General features: G+C 49.5%; 2 protein-coding genes across 6 annotated transcripts in view; one reads left to right on the top strand and one right to left on the bottom strand.

Moving 5' to 3' along the window:
• Positions 1 to 5,704, bottom strand: part of LOC140732547 (testis-specific serine/threonine-protein kinase 5-like) — a 44,107-nt gene extending 38,403 nt beyond the window's left edge. Inside the window, exon 1 of the mRNA XM_073055316.1 lies at positions 5,519 to 5,704. Coding sequence (XP_072911417.1) covers positions 5,519 to 5,704 — 186 coding nt within the window. The remainder of the gene's footprint in view (positions 1 to 5,518) is intronic.
• An 11,741-nt stretch (positions 5,705 to 17,445) lies between these two features.
• The window catches only part of mroh1 (maestro heat-like repeat family member 1), a 159,392-nt gene continuing 152,598 nt past the window's right edge, over positions 17,446 to 24,239 (top strand). For 3 of the 5 annotated variants that reach the window (XM_073055142.1, XM_073055146.1, XM_073055145.1), the window contains exons 1-2: positions 17,446 to 17,513; positions 18,586 to 18,796. In XM_073055142.1, coding sequence (XP_072911243.1) covers positions 18,775 to 18,796 — 22 coding nt within the window. In that variant the 5' untranslated portion in view covers positions 17,446 to 17,513; positions 18,586 to 18,774. The other 2 variants (XM_073055143.1, XM_073055144.1) reach the window with 2 other exon arrangements.

Below are 24,239 nucleotides of genomic sequence, written 5' to 3' on the forward strand. Positions count from 1 at the left end.
CTACACAGCCCTTCGTTTTTCTTTCATTCATTTGTCTATCTAAGAATCTCTTAAATGTCCCTAATGTATCTGCCTCTGCCACCACCCCAGGCATCATCCCTATACTTTCTTCCAATCACCTTAAAGTTATGCCTCCCTCAGATGAGCCACTTCTGCCCTGGGAAAAGGTCTCTGGCTCTCCACTCAGCTTATGCCTTTTATCATCTTGTACACCTTGATCAAGTCACATCTCATCCTCCTTTGCTCCAAAGAGAAAAGCCCCAGCTCACTCAACCCATCCTCATAAGACACACTCTCTAATCCAGGCAGCGTCCTGGTGAATCTCCTCTGCACCCTCTCTAATCCAGGCAGCATCCTGGTGAATCTCCTCTGCACTCTCTCTAATCCAGGCAGCGTCCTGGTGAATCTCCTCTGCACACTCTCTGATCCAGGCAGCATCCTGGTGAATCTCCTCTGCACCCTCTCTAATCCAGGCAGCATCCTGGTGAATCTCCTCTGCACCCTCTCTGATCCAGGCAGCATCCTGGTGAATCTCCTCTGCACCCTCTCTAATCCAGGCAGCATCCCGGTGAATCTCCTCTGCACCTTCTCTGATCCAGGCAGCGTCCTGGTGAATCTCCTCTGCACCCTTTCTGATCCAGGCAGCGTCCTGGTGAATCTCCTCTGCACCCTCTCTGATCCAGGCAGTGTCCCGGTGAATCTCCTCTGCACCCTCTCTGATCCAGGCAGCATCCCGGTGAATCTCCTCTGCACCCTCTCTGATCCAGGCAGCATCCTGGTGAATCTCCTCTGCACCCTTTCTGATCCAGGCAGTGTCCTGGTGAATCTCCTCTGCACCCTCTCTAATCCAGGCAGCATCTCGGTGAATCTTCTCTGCACTCTCTCTAATCCAGGCAGCGTCCTGGTGAATCTCCTCTGAACTCCCTCTCTGATCCAGACTGCATCCTGGTGAATCTCCTCTGCACCCTCTCTAATCCAGGCAGCGTCCTGGTGAATCTCCTCTGAACTCCCTCTCTAATCCAGGCAGCGTCCTAATGAATCTCCTCTGCACCCTCTCTCATCCAGACAGCATCCTGGTGAATCTCCTCTGCTCCCTCTCTAATCCAGGCAGCATCCTGGTGAATCTCCTCAGAACTCCCTCTCTAATCCAGGCAGCGTCCTGGTGAATCTCCTGTGCACCCTCTCTAATCCAGACAGCATCCTGGTGAATCTCCTCTGCACCCTCTCTAATCCAGGCAGCGTCCTGGTGAATCTCCTCTGCACCCTCTCTAATCCAGGCAGCGTCCTGGTGAATCTCCTCTGTACCCTCTCTAATCCAGGCAGCGTCCTGGTGAATCTCCTCTGCACCCTCTCTAATACAGGTAGCGTCCTGGTGAATCTCCTCTGCACCCTCTCTAATCCAGGCAGCGTCCTGGTGAATCTCCTCTGCACCCTCTCTAATCCAGGCAGCGTTCTGGTGAATCTCCTCTGCACCCTCTCTAATCCAGGCAGCATCCTGGTGAATCTCCTCTGCACCCTCTCTAATCCAGGCAGCATCCTGGTGAATCTCCTCTGCACCCTCTCTAATCCAGGCAGCATCCCGGTGAATCTCCTCTGCACCCTCTCTAATCCAGGCAGCATCCTGGTGAATCTCCTCTGCACCCTCTCTGATCCAGGCAGCGTCCTGGTGAATCTCCTCTGCACCCTCTCTGATCCAGGCAGCGTCCTGGTGAATCTCCTCTGCACCCTCTCTAATCCAGACAGCGTCCTGGTGAATCTCCTCTGCACCCTCTCTGATCCAGGCAGCATCCTGGTGAATCTCCTCTGCACCCTCTCTAATCCAGGCAGCGTCCTGGTGAATCTCCTCTGCACCCTCTCTAATCCAGGCAGCGTCCTGGTGAATCTCCTCTGCACCCTCTCTAATCCAGGCAGCGTCCTGGTGAATCTCCTCTGCACCCTCTCTAATCCAGGCAGCGTCCTGGTGAATCTCCTCTGCACCCTCTCTGATCCAGGCAGCATCCTGGTGAATCTCCTCTGCACCCTCTCTAATCCAGGCAGCGTCCTGGTGAATCTCCTCTGCACCCTCTCTAATCCAGGCAGCGTCCTGGTGAATCTCCTCTGCACCCTCTCTAATCCAGGCAGCGTCCTGGTGAATCTCCTCTGCACCCTCTCTAATCCAGGCAGCGTCCTGGTGAATCTCCTCTGCACCCTCTCTGATCCAGGCAGCGTCCTGGTGAATCTCCTCTGCACCCTCTCTGATCCAGGCAGCGTCCTGGTGAATCTCCTCTGCACCCTCTCTGATCCAGGCAGCATCCTGGTGAATCTCCTCTGCACCCTTTCTGATCCAGGCAGTGTCCTGGTGAATCTCCTCTGCACCCTTTCTGATCCAGGCAGTGTCCTGGTGAATCTCCTCTGCACCCTCTCTAATCCAGGCAGCGTCCCGGTGAATCTCCTCTGCACCCTCTCTGATCCAGGCAGCGTCCTGGTGAATCTCCTCTGCACCCTCTCTAATCCAGGCAGCATCCCGGTAAATCTCCTCAGCACCCTCTCTAATCCAGGCAGCGTCCTGGTGAATCTCCTCTGCACCCTCTCTAATCCAGGCAGCATCCCGGTGAATCTCCTCTGCACCCTCTCTAATCCAGGCAGCATCCTGGTGAATCTCCTCTGCACCCTCTCTAATCCAGGCAGCATCCCGGTGAATCTCCTCTGCACCCTCTCTAATCCAGGCAGCATCCTGGTGAATCTCCTCTGAACTCCCTCTAAAGCTTCCACTTCCTTCCTATAACGAGGCGACCAGAACTGAGCACAATACTCGGTGTGGTCTAGCCAGAGTTCTACACAATATTCCAGTTTCCTCCCACACTTCACATGTGGGTGGGGGGGAGGAACCTGGGGGGAGGTGTTGATGAGAATTAGTAATTCAATTATTATTGCCACGTGTACTGATAATCAGACAAATCATTCCATTCATCAGTACATCGAGGTAACACTAAGGCCAGCAGGAAGCAGAATAAAGTTACAGTTCTGGAGGGAGTGCAGTGCAGGCTGACAATGAAATACAAGGTTAGACGGAGATTAAGAGTTCGCATATTGATGCAATTTCAAAGAAAACAAGACAGTGGCTGTATATCATTAGGAGTTTGAGGAGATTTGGAATGTCACTAAAGACTCCAGCAAATTTCTACTGATGTACCGTGGAGAATGTTCTGACTGGTTGCCTCACCATCTGTATGGAGCTTCCCGTCATGGTCAGATGTGAAGGATAACCAGTCACTTTTATGTGTTGTACCATACTGCTGCAGCAAAACAACCGATTTCACAACATATGCCGATGGTTAAACCTGATTTTGCTGCAAGGGGTCCATTCACAGAGAGGTTGGTATAGGTACATGGATGGGAGGGGTACAGAGGGCTATGGTCCCGGTCGGTGCAGGTCGATGGGATTTAGCCTCTGGGAAATACTGCTTCTTGCAAATGGTGCAGAGGTAGAATGGTTCAGCAGGAACCAGATGGGCCAAAGGGCCTGTTTCTGTGCTGTAGATTTCTGTGACTCAGAGTGGGTTAGAAGCTGTCCTTGAGCCTGGTAGTGTGTGATTTCAGGCTTCTGTACCTGCTGCCCTTTGTATGCAGAGGGAGAGTCTGCATTCCACTGAGGCAGCACAAGGGACAACAATAACAGAGTGGTACGTCTGCAGAGAGAGTGCCGTGCAGGCAGACAATAAGGTGCAAGGGCTGTGACGAGATAGAGGGGGAGATCCAGAGTTCAGCTTCAGAAAACACAAGGTCCGTTCAGAAGCTGGATAATGGCGGGCCAGAAGCTAGCCTGCAGCCGAGTGGGACGTGACCGGAGAGAGAAAAGGGCAGGTTAAAACCGTAAGACACAGGAGCAGAATTAGACCATTTGGCCCATCGAGTCTGCTCTACCATTTCATCATGGCTGATCCAATTTCCCTCTCAGCCCCAATCTCCTGCCTTCTCCCTGTATCCCTTCATTCTGACTAATTAAGAATCTATCAACCCCTGCCTTAAGTATACTCAATGACTTGGTCTCCACAGCCACTTGTGGCAACGAATTCCACAGATTCACCACCCTCTGACTAAAGAATTTCCTCCTTATCTCTGTTCTAAAAGGACGCCCCTCTATTCTGAGGTTGTGTCCTCTGGTCTTAGACTCTCCCACCATAGGAAACATCCTCTTCACATGCACTCAATCAAGGCCTTCCAACATTTGATAGGTTTCAATGAGATCCCCCTCATTCTCCTGAATTCCAGTGAGTACAGGACCAGAGCCACCAAACGCTCCTCATGTGACAAGCCTGGAATCATTTTCGTGAAGCTCCTTTGAACCCTCTCCAATGTCAGCACATCCTGGGGCCCAAAACTGCTCACAATACTCCAAGTGAGGCCTCACCAAGGGCACTGGGGGAATGGTCTCCCTATGACTCCTCACCTTACTGTCTACCTGCACGCTACTTGCTCAGTCACGTTACACGTTATTCTGCAGATGCTGGAAATCTTGAGCAACACACACACAAAATGCTGGAGAACTCAGCAGGTCAGGCAGCATCTATAGAAATGAAGGAACAGTCAACATTTTGTCCCAAGAGGCTTCACAATGCTGCCTGACTTGCTGAGTTCCTGCAGCATTTTGTGATTGTTACACTTTGTACTGCACTGGAAGGCACTCTACGACGATTCGATCTGTATGAACAGCGTGCAAGACAAGGTGTTCCCTGTTAACTCGGAACGTGTGACAATTTTGAACCAATTCCAGGTCTTGATCTGGGAAATGGCAGAGACTAGATGGGCTGAATGGCTATCCAGGTGGGTGGGCTGCTGTCTTCCAGTCCCAGCCTGAACTCTTCCACACTATCCCCCCCTCCCCCTCCAACAGGTGTTCCCAATGTGGCCTGGACTACACTGGAGGGAGCCAGTGGAAACTGGGAGACCACTTCGTTGAACACCTCCACTCCTTTCACAAGAGTTCGCGTTTCCCAATGGCCAACCATTTAATTCCTATCCCCATTCCCACTCCGACATGTCAGTACGTGGCCTCTTCTTCTATCGTGATGTGGCCACTTTCAGGCTGGAAGAGCAATGCTCATATTCCGTCTAGGTAGCCTCTAACCTGATGGCAGGAATATCGGTTTCTCCAACTTCCGGTAATTTCTTTCCCTCCTCTCCCTTCCCTTCTATTCCCTGCTCTGGCCCCCGTTTACCTCTTCTCCTCACCTGCCTATCATCCCCCCTCCCTTCCCTTTCTCCTATGGTCCACTCTCCTTTCCTATCAGATTTCTTCTTCTCTAACCCTTTACCTTTTTCACCCGTCACCGCCCAGCTTCTTACTTCATCTCCCCTCACCCACCCACCTGGCTTCACCTATCACCCCCTAGCTTGTCCTCCTTCCCCTCTTCACCCCCACCTTCTTATTCTGTCATCTCCCCCCTTCCTTTCCTGTGCTAATGAAACACCTCGTTCTGAAATGTTGACTGTTTGTCCTTTTCCATGGCTGCTGCCTGACCTGCTGAATTCCACTCACCCAGTTTCCTTTCCTGTTCTTCAGCCCACTGGCCAGCCGGCCGTTGGATCTGACCTTCTGCAGGGTGGGCGCACCCAGGTAAACCTTGGAGAAAGACCCGGAACCTATCTTCTTCCGGCTCAGCAAGTAGCCCCTCTTTCGGCACTCGCCCACCTCGTCTATCCCAACCTCTGCCGCCTCCGTCATGCCCAGGCCAGTGGGCGGGAGAGGAGGGTTTGAGACGAGGGTGATGGGAGCGTGGCTCGTTCAGCTGACAGTGGCTCCCGGCCACTCGCTCCAGACGGCTAGGTTTAACTGTCACTCTGGTCCAAATGTCTCCACTCACATCGAGGTCCTGCTCGCTGCCTCGTAGCAACCGTTTCCTAGGAGTCCACTTTCCACATTCCCTCACTCTCTGAGGGAAAACAAGAAGATTCCAGAATGTGTGTGTGTTTTTTTTTCTCTCACTGAGGGAACACATTTTAGAATCAGAATCAGGTTTATTATCACCGATATACAGTTAGCAGTGAAATACGTCGTTTTAGAATTGATTCCCCACAGAAATTCTACATTCCATCCTTTGTTGGGACCTTAGACACCCGGCTGTCCCAGGCTGAATCTGTACCGGCCACCACCTTGTGGACGAAGTTCGGCTTGTCACCCAACGAAGCACGCGTACTCAGTGGCCACTTTATTAGGTACACGTGCTCGTTGATGCAAATGTCTAATCGGCCAATCATGTGCCAACAACTCAGTGCATAAAAGCATGCTGATGTGGTCAAGAGGCTTAGTTGTTGTTCAGACCATCTGAATGGGGAAGAAATGTAATCCAAGTGACTTTGGCCACGGAATGATTGTTGGTGCCAGATGAGGTGGTTTGAGTATCTGCTGATCTCCTGGGATTTTCATGCACAACAGTCTCTAGTCCACAATGTTGTGCCGACCCTTAAACCCTGCCTCCCATATAACCCCTCCACCTTAAATTCCTCTATATACCTGATAGAAGGGTGCGAAAAACAAAGTAATTCCGGTGTGTGGCAGTTCTCTGGGTGAAAATACCTTGCTAACAAGAAAGATCAGAGGAGAATGGCCAGACTGGTTCAAGCTGACAGGAAGGTGACAGTAACTCAAATAACCACACGTTACAGCAGTGGTGTGCAGAAGAGCATCTCTGAATGCACAACACATCGAATCTTGAAATGGATGGGCTACAGCAGCTAAACACCATAAACATACACTCAGTAGCCTCTTCATGAGGTACAGGAGCTGCCTAATAACGTGGCCTCTGAATGTAAAACAGCCTTTCCTTCCTTGTGATCACTCGAGTCTAGTGTGGTGTTCCCCTGAGGGATTGTGTATTGGTGGGTCCTCAGGTGATCCAGGATCCACACATTCTAAAGGGCTTCCAGACCTCACAATCCAACACTCGCCACGGGACTTATTCTAGGAGTAACTCCATTAATGATTCCCATCTTCCGGCAGCTCCACTGCTGAGATCCTGATTGGATCACTGGTAGACTAGATCCTCCTGCTTGACCTTACCCCATGGGTGACCCTACCAGGAGCCAAGCTCCAGACGGTATCACTCTCAGGATCTCAGGAACTCTCAAGCCTCTCCACCTCGGAGAAAAGTTCAGCACAGTACAGGCCCATCAGTCCACATTTTCCACCTAAATCGCTCCCGTTTTCTTGCCTTTGAACATTTTCTGTCCATGTACTTACCAAATAATGCAAGCAGGCTTTTTCCATTGAGGTTGGGTGAAACTAAAACTGGAGGTCATGGGTAAAGGGTGAAAGGTGAAATATGGGGCAGGTCAGCGGGAATTTCTTCACTCAGAGGGTGGTGTGGGTGTGGAAGTGATGGATGCAGGTTCAATTTCATCATTTCAGAGAAGCTTGCATAGGTACATGGATGGGAAGGATAAAGAGGGCTATGGCCCAGGTGCAGACCGATGGGACTAAACAGAATAACAGTTCAGCACTGACTAGATGGGCTGAAAAGCCTGTTTCTGTGCTGTACTGCCCTCTGTAGCAGCTTGTCCACCAGCCTCGGCGGGAAACAGCCCCTCAGGACCCTTTTAAATCGATCACTCTGTAGGCCGATAGGTTCTTGATTTGTCAGGGAGTCAAAGGTTACAGGGAGATGGCAGGATGATGGAGTTGAGAGGGATAAATCAGCCATGATGGATGGCAGACCAGACTTGATGGGCCAAATGGCCTAATTCTACACATGTATTATGGTCTAAACCTATGCCCCCAAGATGCTGGTTCTTGGAAAAAAGACCGTGTGCATCACCCTACCTCTGCCCTCATGGTTTTATACACCTCCGTAAGGTCACCCCTTGGTCTCTTATAGTCCGAGTAATAAAATCCCAGCCTGCCCAATGTCTCCCTATACTCAGGCCCTCACATCCGGGCAACGCGCTCGTAAATCTTCTTTCCACCCTTTTCGGCTTAATTTTGCCTTTACTGTGACAGTGTAGGTGGCAGGATGCAGATATGTCTCTACCAAAGGAGGTGTAAGGCGCTCTTTCCCTCCGCTCGCCTGCAGGTCACCCTTGGGCAAGGTGTAGCACCTGCTTAGCCCCCGATCAGGGTCATACGAAGCCATGGGAGCAGGTGGTGGATGGTCATATGAGCAGCTGGTTATGTGATCACCGACGCCAGGCAGACCATCTCTGAAGTGTATTGATAATGGTTGGGATCACCCGTCTTGTAAAGACACTGCCCAGAAGAAGGCAATGGCAAACCATTTCAGTAGAAACATTTGCCAAGAGCAATCATGGTCACTGAGGCCCTGATTGCCCACGTCATATGACACGGCACATAACGATGGTGTCATACGACACGGCATGTAACAATGATGTCATACAACACGGCACATAACGATGATGTCATATGACGCGGCACATAACGATGGTGTCATACGACACGGCATGTAACAATGATGTCATACGACACGGCACATAACGATTACTATAACAGTGTAATGAAAGCTGACAACACTCCCAGTGTGGCCTCAGCAACATCCTATACAACTGCAACATGACATCACAAGTCCTGTGCTCCATGCCCTTTACACTGTTCATGGCACGTCTTTGAGGAAGTTTGGCATGTCACCCAAAACTCTTACAAATTTCGACAGTTGTAAGGTGGAGAGCATCCCAACTGGTTACCTCCCTACTTGGTCTGGAGGGTCCAAAGCACAGGATCGCAAGGTTCGTTGACACAGCCAGCTCATCACGGGCATGACTCTCTCCACCACCAAGAGCATGGCATTCCTCATTAAGGACCCTCACCTCCCAGGTCATGCCCACTTCTCATTATTACCATCCAGTAGGAGGTGCAGGAGCCTGAAGATCCACACTCAATCGCTCAGAGTCAGGTTTCGTATCACTGGCATGTGGCATGAAACAAGTTGCTTTGCAGCAACAGGACACTACACTACAAGTCATAAAAACTGTAAATTACAATTAGCATATATAAAAAATAAACTAGTACACAAAGAGAGGGGAAGCTAGAGATGTAGTAATCGTGGGTTCATTGTCCATTCAGAAATCTGATGGCAGAGGGAAAGAAACTGATGGTGGGGCAAAATTGCCGTCAACGGCATGAGTTGCAATGTAAAAGGCAGACAGAATCGAAAAGGGTGAATACAGGACTGAAGGTGTCGATTCTGAATGCACGCAGTATACAGAATACGGTAGATGAACTTGTAGCACAGTTGCAGATTGGCTGGCGTGATGTTGTAGGCATCACTGAATCCTGGCTGAAAGATCATATCTGGGAGCTTAATGTCCAAGGATACACATTGTATTGAAAGGACAGGCAGGAAGGCAGAGGGAGTAGCGATGCTCTGTTGGTAAAAAACACAATCAAATCATTAGAAAGAGGTAACATAGGATCAGAAGGTGTTGGATCATTGTGGATAGCCCTAGGGAACTGCAAGGGTATAAAGACCCTGATGGGAGTTGTATACAGACCCCCAAACAGTAGTAAGGATGTGGTCTCCAAGTTACAACGGGAGATAGAAAATGCATGTCAAAAGGGCAATGTTACAATGGTCATGGGGGATTTCAAAATGCAGGTAGTTTGGGAAGATCAGGGTGGTGCTGGATCCCAAGAGGGAGAATTTCTAGAGTGCCGAGGAGATGGCTTTTTAGAGCAGCTTGTGGTTGAGCCCAAAGCTTGTGGTTGAGCCCATGAGGGGATCAGGTGTTCTGGATTGGGTGTTGTGCAATGAACCAGAATTAATTAGAGAGCTCAAGGTAAAAGAACCCTGAGGGACAAATCATAATATGATCAAATTCACCCTAAGATTTGAGAAGGAGAAGCTAAAGTCAGATGTATCAGTGTTACAGTGGAGTAAAGGGAATTACAGAGGCATAAAGGAGCTGGCCAGAATTGATTGGAAATGAACACTGTCAGGGATGACGGCAGAGCAGCAATGGCTGGAATTTCTGGAAGCAATTCGGAAGGCACAGGATATATACATCCCAAAGAGGAAGAACTAAAGGTGAGATGACAAACCGTGCCTAACAAGAGAAGTTAAAGCCAACATAAAAGCCAAAGTGTGGGCGTATAAGATTAGTAGGAGGCAAAGATTAGTGGGAAGTTAGAGGATTGGGAAGCTTTTATAAAACAACAGGAGGCAACTAAAAAAGTCATTAAGAAGGTAAACAAATGACAAACAAGAGAAAATCTGCAGATGGTGGTGGAATCTGAAAGTAAGCTAGCCAATAATATTAAAGAGGATACCAAAAGTTTCTTCAGAGACATAAAGTGTAAAAGAGAGGTGAGAGTGGATATCGGACCGCTGGAAAACGATGCTGGAGAGGTAGTAATGGGGGACAAGGAAATGGCTGACAAACTGAATAAGTATTTTGCATCGGTCTTCACTGTGGAAGCCACTAGCAGTATGCCAGAAGTTCGAGAGGGTCAGCGGTCATGAAATATGTGAAGCTGCCATTACTAGAGAGAAGGCTCTTGGGAAACTGAAAGGTCTGAAGGTGGATAAGTCACCTGGACCAGCTGGTGTACGTCCCAGGGTTCTGGAAGAGGTGGCTGAAGAGATTGTGGAGGCACTAGTAATGATCTTTCAAGAACTACTAGATTCTGGAAGACTGGAAAATTGCAAATGTCATTCCACTCTTCAAGAAGAAGGAGATGCAGAAGAAGATAATTACAGGCCGGTTAGTCTGACCTCACTGGTTAGGAAGGCATTGGAGTCGATTGTTAAGGATTTGGTTTTGGGCTACTTGGAGGCACATGATAAAATAGGCCGTAGTGAGCATGGTTTCCTCAAGGGAAGATCTTGCCTGACAAGTCTGTAGGAATTCTTCGAAGAAATAGCAAGCATGACAGACAAAGGAGATTCAATTGATGTTGTGTATTTGGACTTTCAGAAGGTCTTTGACAAGGTGCCACACATGGGGCTGCTTAACTAGCTACGAGCCCGTGGTATTACAGGAAAGAATTTAGCATGGATAAAGCAGTGGCTGATTGGCAGGATGCAAAAAGTGGGAATGAAGGGAGACTTTTCTGGTCGGCTGCTGGAGTCCAGTGGTGTTCCATAGGGGTCTGTGTTGGGACCAATTCCTTTTACATTATATGTCAATGATTTGGATGATGGAATTGATGGCTTTGTTGCAAAGTTTGCAGTTGATACAAAGATAGCTGGAGGAGCTGGTAGTTTTGAGGAAGTAGACTATTGAAGGACAGACAGATTAGGAGAATGGGCAAAGAAGTGGCAGATGGAATTCAGTGTCGGGAAGTGTATGATCATGCACTTTGGTAGAAGAAATGAAAGGGTTGACTTTTCTAAATGGAGAGAAAATATAATGAAATTGAGGTGCAAAGGGACTTGGGAGTCGTTGTGCAGGATTCCCTAAAGATTAATTTGCAGGTTGAGTCAGTGGTGAAGAAGGCAAATTCATTTCAAGAGGACTTGAATATAAAAACAAGAATGTAATGTTCAGACCTTATAAAGCACTGGTGAGGCTTCACATGGAGTATTGTGAGCAGTTGTGGCACCTTCTCTTAGAAAAGACATGCTGAAACTGGAGACGGTTCAAAGGAGGTTCACGAAAATGATTCCAGGATTGAACGGCTTGTCATATGAAGAGTGTTTGATGGTTCTGGGCCTGTATTCAAAGGTTCAATTTAATGTCAGAGAAATGTATACAATATACATCCTGAAATGTATTTTCTTCACAAAACATCCACGAAAACAGAGAAGTGCCCCAAAGAATGAACAACAGATAAACGTGAGAACTCCAAAGTCCCCCCCCCCAAGCTCCCCCCTCCTGCACGTAAGCGGCGACGATCAACAATCCCCCCTCCCCCCTCTGGCAAAACAAAAAGTGCACCCGCTACAGAGCACCAGTGTGAGCTGGGCGACAGCAAAGACACAGGCCTTGCAGTTACCCCAAAGACTATCGCAATTCATCTGGCATTCGGCAGCCCACGGCTTCTCTCCCTCCCTAACAAAGGAGAGGGAGGTGTCCCCCATTTTCACAGCGAGCGGAAGACATAACAACAACCCGCTGGTTTATGATGTTAAAAGGTTTGTTTCGTCGCTTTTTACGAGCTCTGTGCCCAAAGATTGCGAAGGTCTTGGGTTTTTGGGCCCGCGGCGAAAGATTTTCCAGGCGCCTCGACGGCACACGAGTCTCCTGCCGTGACACCGACCCTCGACCCGCCCGTCTCCACAGCCCTGAGATCTGAGGCTTCAAACACTGGGCCGACTCTCAGGCCGACCCCTTGGCGTACTGAACAACGGCTCAGTCTGAGTCCCGAGGACGGGTCCCGTTCCCGCAAAGAACCGAAGTCAGCGTGTAACTCCAGCTCAGGGTCTTCAAAAGAACCCTGAAAGGGAAAAATAGAGATATTAAAGATGGAAACAGAGCTGTTTCTGAAGATGTAAGCAAAGGCAACGCCGTTTGGCATCTGTATTCACTGGAATTCAGAAGAATGAGGGCAATGTCTTTCAAGGCCTTGTTAGAGTGGACGTGGAGAACATGTTTCCAAAGGTGGGAGAGTGTAAGACCAGAGGTCAGAGCCTCAGAATAGAGGGGTGCCCTTTTAGAACGGAGGTGAGGGGGAATTTCTTTAGCCAGAGAGTGGTGAATCTTTGCCACAGGCAGCTGTGGAGGCCAAGTCTATGTATATTTAAGACAGAGGTTGATGGGTTCTCGATTGGTCAGGGCATGAAGGGATTCGGCGAGAGGGCAGGAGATTGGGGCTGAGAGGAAAATTGGATCAGCCAAGATGAAATGGCAGAGCAGACTCGATGGGCCAAATGGCCTAAATCTACTCCTGTGTCTTATGCTCTAAGCTGTTTCTAACATGTTGAGTGTGTGTCTCAGGCTCCTGTACCTCCTCCTTGGTGGTAGCAATGAGAAGAGGGCATGTCCTGGGTGATGAGAGGCCCTTATTGACACATATGACTTTATTGAGGCATCGTGCTGGGGAGGCTAGTGCCCATGATGGAGCTGGCTGAATTTACAACTTTCTGCAGCCTTTTCTGATCCTGTGCTCTGGCCCCTCCATACCAGACAGTGATGCAACCAGCTAGGATGCTCTCCATGGTACATCTGTAGAGATTTGCGAGTGTCCTTGGTGACGTACCAAATCTCCTCAAATTCTTAATGAAATATAGCTGCTGCTGTGCCTTCTTTGTAATTGCAACAATATGTTGGGCCCAGGATAGATCCTCAGAGATGTTAACACCAAGGAACTTGAAACTGCACACCCTTTCCACTGCTGATCCCTCGATGAGGACTGGTGTGTGTTCCCTCAACTTCCCCTTCCTGAAGTTCCTTGGTCTTTACTAATGTTGAGTGCCAGGTTGTTTTGACATCAGTTAACCAGCTGACCTATCTCACTCCTGTTCATCTCCTCATCATCTTCCCGCCATTACAGACATTTACACTACATGCTGCATCCGCAAAGCAAACAGTGTTATGAAGGACCCCAAGCATCCCTCATACAATCTCTTCTCCCTCCTGCCATCTGGGAAAAGGCACTGAAGCATTCGGGCTTTCACGACCAGACTATGTAACAGTTTCTTCCCCAAAGCTATCAGACTCCTCAATACCCAGAGCCTGGACTGACACTAACTTACTGCCCTCTACTGTGCCTATTGTCTTGTTTATTATTTATTGTAATGCCTGCACTGTTTTGTGCACTTTATGCAGTCCTGGGTAGGTCTGTAGTTTAGTTTTTTTTCTGTGTTGTTTTTACGTAGTTTTTGTACTGTGTCATGTAACACTATGGTCCTGAAAAACATTATCTCATTTTTACTGTGTACTGTACCAGCAGTTATGGTCAAAATGACAATAAAAGTGACTTGACTTGAACCCTTGTACCCTACCTTGCTATTCCTTTTCAAATTACTTACTTATTTTGTAATTTATAGTTATTTTATATCTCGACACTGTACTGCTGCCACAAATCGAAAACAATTCACAACAAAGAACATAGAACAGTTCAGCCCAGGAACAGGCCATTCGGCCCACAATGCTGTGCTGAACCAGCTAAAAAGCAAATGAAAAACACTCAAAACGAATCCCTCCTACCTACACCATGTCCCCATCCATCCATCTTCCGCACATCCATGTCTAAATGTCTCCGAAAAGCCTCCGATGTATTTGTCTCTACACCATCCCCAGGCTGCACGTTCCAGGCATCCACCACTCTCCGAGTAAAAAACTTTACTCTCATGTCCCCCTTGAACCTACCTCCTCTCCCTTCAATGCAGGCCCTCTGGTATTAGACATTTCCACCCTGGGAAACAGGTTGTCTCTGTCCACTCTGTCCATGCCTCTCAATCTGGTAAACCTCTATCAGATCCCCCCTCAGCCTCCACCGATCCAGAGAAAACAACCCTCATGATAGCACACGCCCTCTAAACCAGGCAGCGTCCTGGTAAATGTCTTCTGCAGCCTCTCCATCCTTCCTATAGTGGGGCGACCAGAACTACGCAATACTGCAGATGTAGCTTAACCAGAGTTTTACAGAGTTGCAGCACGACCTCTTGATTTTTGAACTCAATGCCTCAGCTAACAAAATAAGCCTTCTGAATCACCTTGTTGATCTGTGTTGCCTCTTTCATGGAGCTGTGAACTTGGACCCCAGGATCTCTCTGCTCTGCAATACTATTAAGGGTCTTGACCTTAACTGTGTCCTGTCTCCTTGCATTTGCCCTACTGAGGTGCAACACCTCACATTTGACTGGGTTAAACTCCACCTGCCATTTCTCAGCCCACTCTGCAGCTGATCTATATTGCACTGTATTCTTTATCAGCCGCCTACACTAGCCACAACTCCACCAATCTTGCAAATTTACTAACCCACCCATTTACATTTTCATCCAGGTCATCACAAACAGCAGGGGTCCCAACACAGATCCCTGCGGAACTCCACTAATTACAGACCTCCAGCTCGATAAGTCCCTTCAATCACTACCCTTCATACAGAAGCCAGTTCTGAAACCGAACAGCCAATTCACAACAGGCACCATGCATCTTCATCTTCTGGATTAGCCTCTCGTGAGGGGCCTTGTCAAACGCCTTACTAAAATCCACGTAGACAACATCCACTGCCCTATCCTCATCAATCTCTCTCCTTCCTCACCTTGTCAAAAAACTCAATCAAGTTGGTAGGATACGACCTGCCACATGTTGGCTCTCCCTAATTAGGCAACGGATTTCCAATGCTCATATATTCTATTCCTAAGAATTTTCTCCAGCAATTTCCCTACAACTGACGTGAGACTCACTGGGCTATAGTTCCCAGGATCTTCTCTTGGTCCCTTCTTAAATAGAGGTACAACAGTAGCCACTCGCCAGTCCTCCGGGACCTTGCCTGTGCCTAGAGAGGGCATGAAGTCATGTGTCAAGGGCCTAACAATCTCATCTCTTGCCTCCTTCAATACCCTGGGGTAAATCCTACCAGGCCCTGGGGACTTATCCACCTTAATACACATTAGGAGGCCCAACACTTGTTCCTCCTTAACCTCTAAATGCCTAAACGTACTTACACACTCAGCATGGATCCCCTCGTCCTCCATATCCTTCTCCTTGGTAAATACTGAAGCTAAATCTCATTAGGTACTTTTCTCACATTCTCTGCATCCAAGCAGATAATCTCCCTTTATCCCTGAGTGGTCCTGTCCTCTCCTTAGTTATCCCCTTACTCTTGATGTGTGTATAGAATGCCTCAGGATTCACCTTAATCTTACTTGCCAAGGACTTTCCATGGCCCCTCCTGGCTCTCCTAATTCCCTTCTTTTCTGGCTCCTTTAAAGACTTTATGTGTTTCATTTGATCCTGACTTCTGCAGCTTTACATACTTCTCCATTTTTCTTCCTGACTAAATTCATCACCTCTCTGGATATCCAAGGTTTTCATCCCCGTCCTTCCTTCTAACAGGAATGTACCGATCCTGTACTCTGTGCAATTGATAGTTAAACACCCTCCACGTGAAAAATACTGTTCCCAATTCTTAGCCCCTGCCTAATGCCCTGTAATTTGCCGTACTGCAATTTAAAACTGTCCCACAAGGACCTGATGCACCATCAATAACTCTCGGAGATGGGAGGCGAACGACAGGATTTTATTAGCTGCAAGAAACGACCACACAACATTTCGGAGACTGAGGGAGGCACAGGCCTCAACCGCCTTTATACAGGGGTCTGTGGGAGGAGCCACAGGAGCAGTCAGCAGAGGGGCGTGTCCAGACAGGTATATGTAGTTCACCACAGGACCATACCTATCCCTATCTACAGTTATCCTGAAAGTTAAGTTGCTGTGGTCACTGTTCCCTCACGCACTGAGAGGTCAATCACTTGGCCAGGCCCCAGTACGCCCCTCCGCAATATGTGGACCGTCCATGTATTGATTTATGAAACCTTCCTGGACACACTTAACAAAATTCAGCCCCATCTAAAGATGGTCCCAGTTTATATCAGGGAAGCTGAAATCCCCCGTGACAACAACCCCGGTATTTTTTACACATTTCCGGGGGGATCTGTGGTATAATCCCAGTGCACCCTTCCTATTCCTGAGTTGTACCCAAATGGACTCAGTGTCTGACCCCTCCATTATGCCTCCTCTGAGTGTAGCTGTGATATTGTCGCTGGTTAATAGGGCAACTCCCCCTCTTTTACCTCCTCCTCTATCTTTTCTAAAACTTCGAAAACCTGGTACATTACTCACCCATTCCTGCCCTTCTCTCAACCAAGTCTCAGAAATGGCCCTAACATCGTAGTTCCATGGACTGATCCATGCTCCAAGTTCAACTCCTTTACCCATAAAACTCCTAGCATTAAAATATACACATCATACCCGCTATCTTGATCTCGCCCTCCGCCACTTTCCCTGACATCTACCTTCCAATCCGACGCTGCCCAGTCAGTAAGACCTGGGGCTCCGGTTCCCAGCCCCTGCAAAATTAGTTTCAACTCTCCCGAGTGGAAAACCTCGCAGCCAGGATACCGGTTCCCCTCCAGTTCAGGTGCAACCCGTCCCTCTCGCACAGGTCACCCCTTCCCCAGTAAAGCTTCCGATGAACCCTCCACCCTCTTCGCAGCCACTCATTCAGGCGTGCCATCACCCCATTCCTACAGTCAGCCGCAGATTACAACGTTACGTATAAATCAGTAATATAATAAATCGGATTCAGGGTAGGGTTAGTAGGGGGATGAAGACGGAGAATTCGCCAGCCTGACTGATGCGGCGCAGCTTGCCTCCGTTCCGTGACCGAGATCCCTCCGGAGCCGGAGCTGGAGCGAAGCCCATAGCCGGAGTCGGAGCCCGGACGTCGTCACCCCTCCGCCACGCTAGGTGGCGCCAGTCGGCGCCTCTCCCGCCAGCATCAAAGATGGCGAGGCTATGACAGTGCGCGAAAGGAGTATGCGCGGGTGCCGGTGCCGCGCCCGTCTCCCCATGATCCCTCACGTGACCCAGGCGATCATGTGACTTCCCTCAGACGCGCTTGCGACCAGACAGAGAAGGTGAGGGTGCAGGGTGAGTGGGGAGAGTGGTTGGAGTGTAGCAGGAGGTGTGGCGGCACAGGGGAGAATGGCTGTGGGGAGCGGGATGATGGGGAGAAACAGACCCAATGGGGGAGAAGCCCATTTGCATTGGACAAACAAGGTAGCGGTTGACAGACAGACACGGACAGGATGGGTGAGCAGGGGGCAAGTACAAAGATAGGTGGTGGTGTGGGGTGCAAACTGCTGGTGAACCAGAGACTGCACCAATAACAGATGAAGATAGAACCAGAGCCGGAGAATGCAAAGGCGTAGAACCTGAGAAGGCACAAACTGTTTTCTAAACAGGGAGAAAATTCAAAAAATCTGAGGTGCAAAGGGACTTGGGAGTCCTTGTGCAGGATTCCTTAAAAGTGAGTTTGCAGGTTGAGTCGTTGTCAGGAAGGCATTCATTTCGAGAGGACTAGACTATAAATGCAAAGATGTGATGCTCTTTAAGGCATTGGTCTTGGAGTATCTGTGAGCAGTTATCCAGGAAAGGTTGTGCTTATGTTGGAGAGGGTCCAGAGGAGTTTCATGGAAATGAAGGGGTTTGATGGCTTTGAGCTGGAGTTTAGAAGAATGGTGGGGGGGGGGGGAGTAAAATATCGTTGAAACTTATGTATGGGAAGGCCCATTAGACATGGAGAGGATGTTTCTTATAGTAGGTGAGTGGAGGACCAGAGACTACAGCCTCAATATAGAGGGACGTCCATTTATAACAGAGATGAGGAGGGATTTATTTTGCCAGAGGGTGGTGGAATTCATTGCCACAGGCAGCTGTGGAGGCCAAGTCATTGGGTATATTTAAGGCAGAAGTTGATAGGTTCTTGATTAGTCAGGGCATTAAAGGTCACGGGGAGAAGGCAGGAGAATAGGGTTGTGAGGGAACCATATCATCAGTCATGGTGGAACAAAATCGATGGGCTGAATGGCTTAATTCTGATCTGATGTCTATGGGATGTGTGGTGTTCAGTGGCTGCAGTATGTGAGCAGAATCCGATGAAACTGGTTGTATTTAACTCTGAATAATTTCAAACCCTTTGCTTTGCAGACGCAGGTGGCAAGAAATGTCCATGTGTGCCCACATGGATGCCCAGTCCTGGCATCTGTCTAAGCATCACGACTCCACCTAACCGTGGGTAAGAGAGTCGGTGCAGCCAGGAGAGAGGATTGGATTGGGGTCAACAGCCAGTGGCGACTGGGAGCAGAAGTCAGAAGCTCGATCGGCGATGTGGGAACAATGAGTAACAGCTACACAGAAAGTGAGTTAGTGTGACAGTGTCACTGTGTGTAATCCCCGTGAAATCAGCTTCCCCTGGGTGTGAGTGTGTGTGACAGTGTCACCGTCTGTACTCCTGTTGAAATCAGCTTCCCCCGGGTGTGAGTTAGTGTGACAGTGTCACTGTCTGTAATCCCGGTGAAATCAGCTTCCCCCGGGTGTGAGTTTGTGTGACAGTGTCACCGTGTGTACTCCTGTTGAAATCAGCTTCCCCCAGGTGTGAGTTTGTGTGACAGTGTCACTGTCTGTAATCCCGGTGAAATCAGCTTCCCCCGGGTGTGAGTTTGTGTGACAGTGTCACTGTTTGTAATCCCGGTGAAATCAGCTTCCCCCGGGTGTGAGTTTGTGTGAAAATTTCACCGTGTGTACTCCTGTTGAAATCAGCTTCCCCCGGGTGTGAGTTTGTGTGACAGTGTCACTGTCTGTAATCCCGGTGAAATCAGCTTCCCCCGGGTGTGAGTTTGTGTGACAGTGTCACTGTTTGTAATCCCGGTGAAATCAGCTTCCCCCGGGTGTGAGTTTGTGTGAAAATTTCACCGTGTGTACTCCCGGTGAAATCAGCTTCCCCCTGATGTGAGTTAGTGTGACAGTGTCACCGTCTGTACTCCCGGTGCTATCAGCTTCCCCTGGGTGTGAGTGTGTGTGTGACAGTATCACTGCCTGTAATCCCGGTGAAATCAGCTTCCCCGGGTGTGAGTTTGTGTGACAGTATCACTGTCTGTAATCCCGGTGAAATCAGCTTCCCCCTGATGTGAGTTAGTGTGACAGTGTCACCGTCTGTACTCCCGGTGATATCAGCTTCCCCCAGGTGTGAGTTTGTGTGACAGTGTCACTGTCTGTAATCCCGGTGATATCAGCTTCCCCCGGGTGTGAGTTTGTGTGACAGTGTCACCGTCTGTACTCCCGGTGATATCAGCTTCCCCCGGGTGTGAGTTTGTGTGACAGTGTCACTGTTTGTAATCCCGGTGAAATCAGCTTCCCCCGGGTGTGAGTTTGTGTGAAAATTTCACCGTGTGTACTCCCGGTGAAATCAGCTTCCCCCTGATGTGAGTTAGTGTGACAGTGTCACCGTCTGTACTCCCAGTGCTATCAGCTTCCCCTGGGTGTGAGTGTGTGTGACAGTGTCACTGTTTGTAATCCCGGTGAAATCAGCTTCCCCCTGATGTGAGTTAGTGTGACAGTGTCACCGTCTGTACTCCCGGTGATATCAGCTTCCCCCGGGTGTGAGTTAGTGTGACAGTGTCACCGTCTGTACTCCCGGTGATATCAGCTTCTTCTTTTGGTGTGAGACTGTGCTTCAATCTGGTATGTTTTTTCTGTCAGGAGCAATATCATAGTACTGTTGTGTATTGAGCTTTGTGTTGCATGTGCACTTTATGTCAGCTTGTGCATACAGTGTGTAGAATACATTTTGTTATTGGGTAGTATTGTTCTTCGTGCCCAGCCGCTGCCAGTAGCTGGCCAGGGCCTGTGCTCTGGATATCGTTCCCTCTCAACTGCGCGGTTGCGTGGTAATTGAACGGCTGCCACGCACATATCTTTCGTTGCCGCACAGCAAAGCAGTTTTATTTTGTGCCTCTATAAAGTGCCATGCAGTTTTCAGGCTGTCTTAATAATTTCTTCTCAGAGCAATGGTTGGTGTGTGCAATTTGAGGGAACGTTGGTTCTGGGCCGCTCTTTCACATTGTGTCCAGGCATCACCCATCTTCTTTGAGTCTCCTCCCTCTCCTAGGGGTGAGGTCTTTGAAGCTTCAGTTGGTGTCTTCGTTGGGATAGCTAGCCCCACGGCCAACTCCTTTCATTTTGCCGCTGTGTTTGGGACTGTCCGTGGCAGGGTTATCTGTTAATGTTACTGTACATTCCCCGTGGGAATTATGTACTGTCTTTTGCACCTTGGTCCTCGAGGGGCAATGTCTTGTTTGGCTCTCTACATTCTGTACATGTATACGGCTGAATGATAACTTGAACTTGATAAGACATAAGATCAGAATCAGGCCTTCTGATCCGTCGTTTCTGCCCCACCATTCCATCATGGCTGATTTATTATCTCGTGCCTTCTCCCTGTAACCTTTGATGCTCTGACTAATCAAGAATTCATCAACCTCTGCCTTGAATATACCCAGAGAATTCTCCTCACACAGCCACCCGTGGCAACGAATTCCACAGATTCGCTCCTCTCTGGCTAAGGAAATTCCCCTTCTTGTCCGTTCTAACTGGATGTTCCTCTATTCCCAGGCTATTCTGTCCGGTCCTTGACTCCCCCCACCATAGGAAGCATCCTCTCCAATCCACTCTAACGAGGCCTTTCAGCATTCGATCGGTTTTGCAGTGTAATCACTGTGATTATTCTGTATGTCAGTATATGAACAAAGAGCAGGACAGGATATTTGGTCCACGATGGAAGTGCCAACCATAATGGCAATTTAAAGCCGTCTCCTCTGCCTGTTCATGATATGTTAGTGTTACAAAGTCATACAACAGGAAGACAGGCCCTTTGGCCCATTCCTCCATGCTGACTGTGTTTATTTTTATTTAGAGATACAGTGCGGTTAGCCTTTCTGCCCCAGAGAGCAGCGCCACCCAGCAACCCTCCAATTTAACCCTCGCCTAATCGCAGGACAATTTACAATGACCAGTTAATCTACTGGTACGTCTTTGGACGGTGGGAGGAAACCGGAGCACCCGGTGGAAACCCACACACTTATGGGGAGGACGCACAAATGTGACCCATTAACTTACTAACCCACGTAGTGGGCTTTTCCCATTGGACAGCCTCCCGGCCCGAGCTCCAGCCTCTAATCCTCTCCTGTCGTTATCGTTGCACCTTCCCCCTTGCATGGTTTCACCTATCACCTGCCAGCTTTCCCCTCCGTGTCACTCTGGATTTCCAGCACCTGCAGAATCTCTTTGGTCCATTGAGAAGGCTTTTAAACATTTGTAATGTTCCCGCCTCAATCGCTGTTTCTGGCAGCTCGTTTCAAACACGCACTGTCCTCTGTATGCAGAAGCCGCTGCCCCTGATGTCCTTTTTAAATCTCTTGCCCTGTCTGTACCCTCATGATCTTCTCTCCCTCGATCAGGTCACCTTTCAATTTCCCAAGTTCTGGAGAATGAAGTCCTGCTCTACCCGACCTCTCCTTGTAACCCAGGGCCCCGAGTCCTGTCAACATCCGTTTTGGCTCTCGTTCTAGTTGAATAACGTCACTCCGATAACAGGGTGCCCAAAACTGTACCCTAGTGGTCACCAACCTTTTTAAGCCCAAGATCTTCTACCTCGGCACTAGTAAAAGGCAAGATCGACCCCAGATCGATTAGTTACATGCATGTGCACCGGGGCAGAAAGGACTGGAAGTAAAACCCCGCAGCCCGGAAGTAGAAATGATGTATAAACACTAGGGGTACCCACCCTTTATTGCACTGCAGACCGGTTTAATATTGACAATATTCTTGTGGATCGGCCGACGGTGGGGGGGAGGTCGGGGTGGGGTGTTAAACACGACGGGAATACACCGATACTCGAAGCAGGTTCCTTGTGTCCAGTCTATTCCGCAATTTCGTTTTTGCGGCTCTCAGCACTTAGCTTCTGTCCCACTTGCTCACGTTTTTCCTGCTGAAAAAACTCAGCGGGTTCGTCTTTAAGTGCAGGGTACTTGGACTCAGGGTACCGAAGCAGTTTTGAGGGCTTCATTGCCTCATTGGACAGCCTCCCGGCCCGAGCTCCAGCCTCTGCCTGCCTGCTACCAGACGCCCTGGCCAGGTGCGACTGGTCGTGGGTGGGGTGAGAGGACAAGGTCAGGGCCGGAGGTCCCCGTACCGGGGCCGCAGTGGTCGCAGTCCGGAGACAGCGACCCAGTGAGCGAGGGGTGCGACAGGGTGCGCACCCGCCCCCCCCTTGTAGAATGTATCGGCCGACAAAAGTTTGTTTCAGCCGATTGTAGCGAGGTAGCTGCTCTGATACTTACGAAACCTTGAACCCGAATTAGGTCGGCTGTGAATATTTTAGCACCAGGTTCTCCACGAACATTCGGTGTGGTGAACAGGTTCAGAGGTGGCGCCCATCTGTCTGCGCTCTGGGCCAGTAGCATCGGTGGTTCTCGCCGGCCGCGCTCCAGGCCAGTTGCATCGGCGGTTCTCACCGGCCGCGCTCCGGGCCAGTAGCATCGGCACTTCCGGCCGGCCGCGCAAGGCGAACACTGGCGCGAGGGTATCACTGCGTTTAGGTGACTGATGACCTCACATGGGTTCAAGTTCAACAGTGGCCATGACGGGAAATGAGGAAAATTTGCAGCTGACTCCTATCGTTTCCTCGCGGCCCGGTGGTTGGGGACCACTGAAGTACACTGTGTAGTGCGTGGCGGGGGAGCTACACGCATGCGCACTGGGCAGAAAGAACGGAATTAAAACTCTGTAACCCGGAAATGATCTCTCAACAGTATTTGAGTATTTATTTTTCTTTTTTTTTGGGATCTACTTGGAAAGTCTCAAAGATCGACCAGTCGATCGCTACTGTACACAGTGGGGCAGCACAGCGGTGTAGCGGTTAATGTAAGGCTTTACCGCTCTGGAGATCGCTGTCTGTAAGGAGTTTGCATGTTCTCCCCGTGACTGTGTCAGTTCTTCTGGTGATCCGGTTTCCTCCGATGTTCCAAAGACGTGCGGGTTGGGGTTACTGAGTTGTGGGTATGCTCTGTGGGTGCCGGAATTGTGCCCCCCCAGCACAATTCTTGCTGGTGTAATTGGCGTTAAGCGAGACATGTCTCTGTATGTTTCAGTGCTGTACTTGGGACAAATAAAAGCTCTTCTCTTGTGCCAAGTTGAGGTCACCCTCAGAGTGGAAGAGCAACACCTTGTATTCCATCAGGGTACCCTCCAGCCTGGTGGCATGAATATCGATTTCCCCTTCTGGTGAACAGAATCCCACCCCCACCCCTATTCCCCACTCTGACATTTTACTTCAACCTGCGCGGGGTCCCCTCCCCCATCCCTTTCTCCTTCTGTCCACTCTCCTCTCCTCTCAGATTCCTTCTTCTCCAGCCCTTTACCTTGTCCAACCCACCTGGCTTCACCCACCACCCAGCTATCCTCCACCCCCTTCCTTTCCAGTCCTGAAACGTTGACTGTTCATTCGTTTCCATACACGCTGCCTGGTCTTCAGAGTTCTTCAGTCCAGCCTTGTACAGCTGCAGTTGCTGTCCTCCGCCTCTATTGGTGATGACCAGGGTGCCGGGTCTGTGGTGGGGAGGGTCTCGGTCTGGAACGTCGACTGTTTATTCCTCTCCATAGACGCTGCCTGACCTGCCGAGCTACTCCAGCATTTTGTGTGTGTTGCTCTGGACTTCCAGCATCTGCAGAATCTCGTGTGTTTGCAGCTTGCCAAATGTCGTTTTCACCTGTGGAGCTTCTTCCAGAGTGTGGGGTAAATTTAT

Source organism: Hemitrygon akajei, chromosome 8 (assembly GCF_048418815.1).
Source record: "Hemitrygon akajei chromosome 8, sHemAka1.3, whole genome shotgun sequence".
NCBI classification, from domain to species: domain Eukaryota; kingdom Metazoa; phylum Chordata; class Chondrichthyes; order Myliobatiformes; family Dasyatidae; genus Hemitrygon; species Hemitrygon akajei.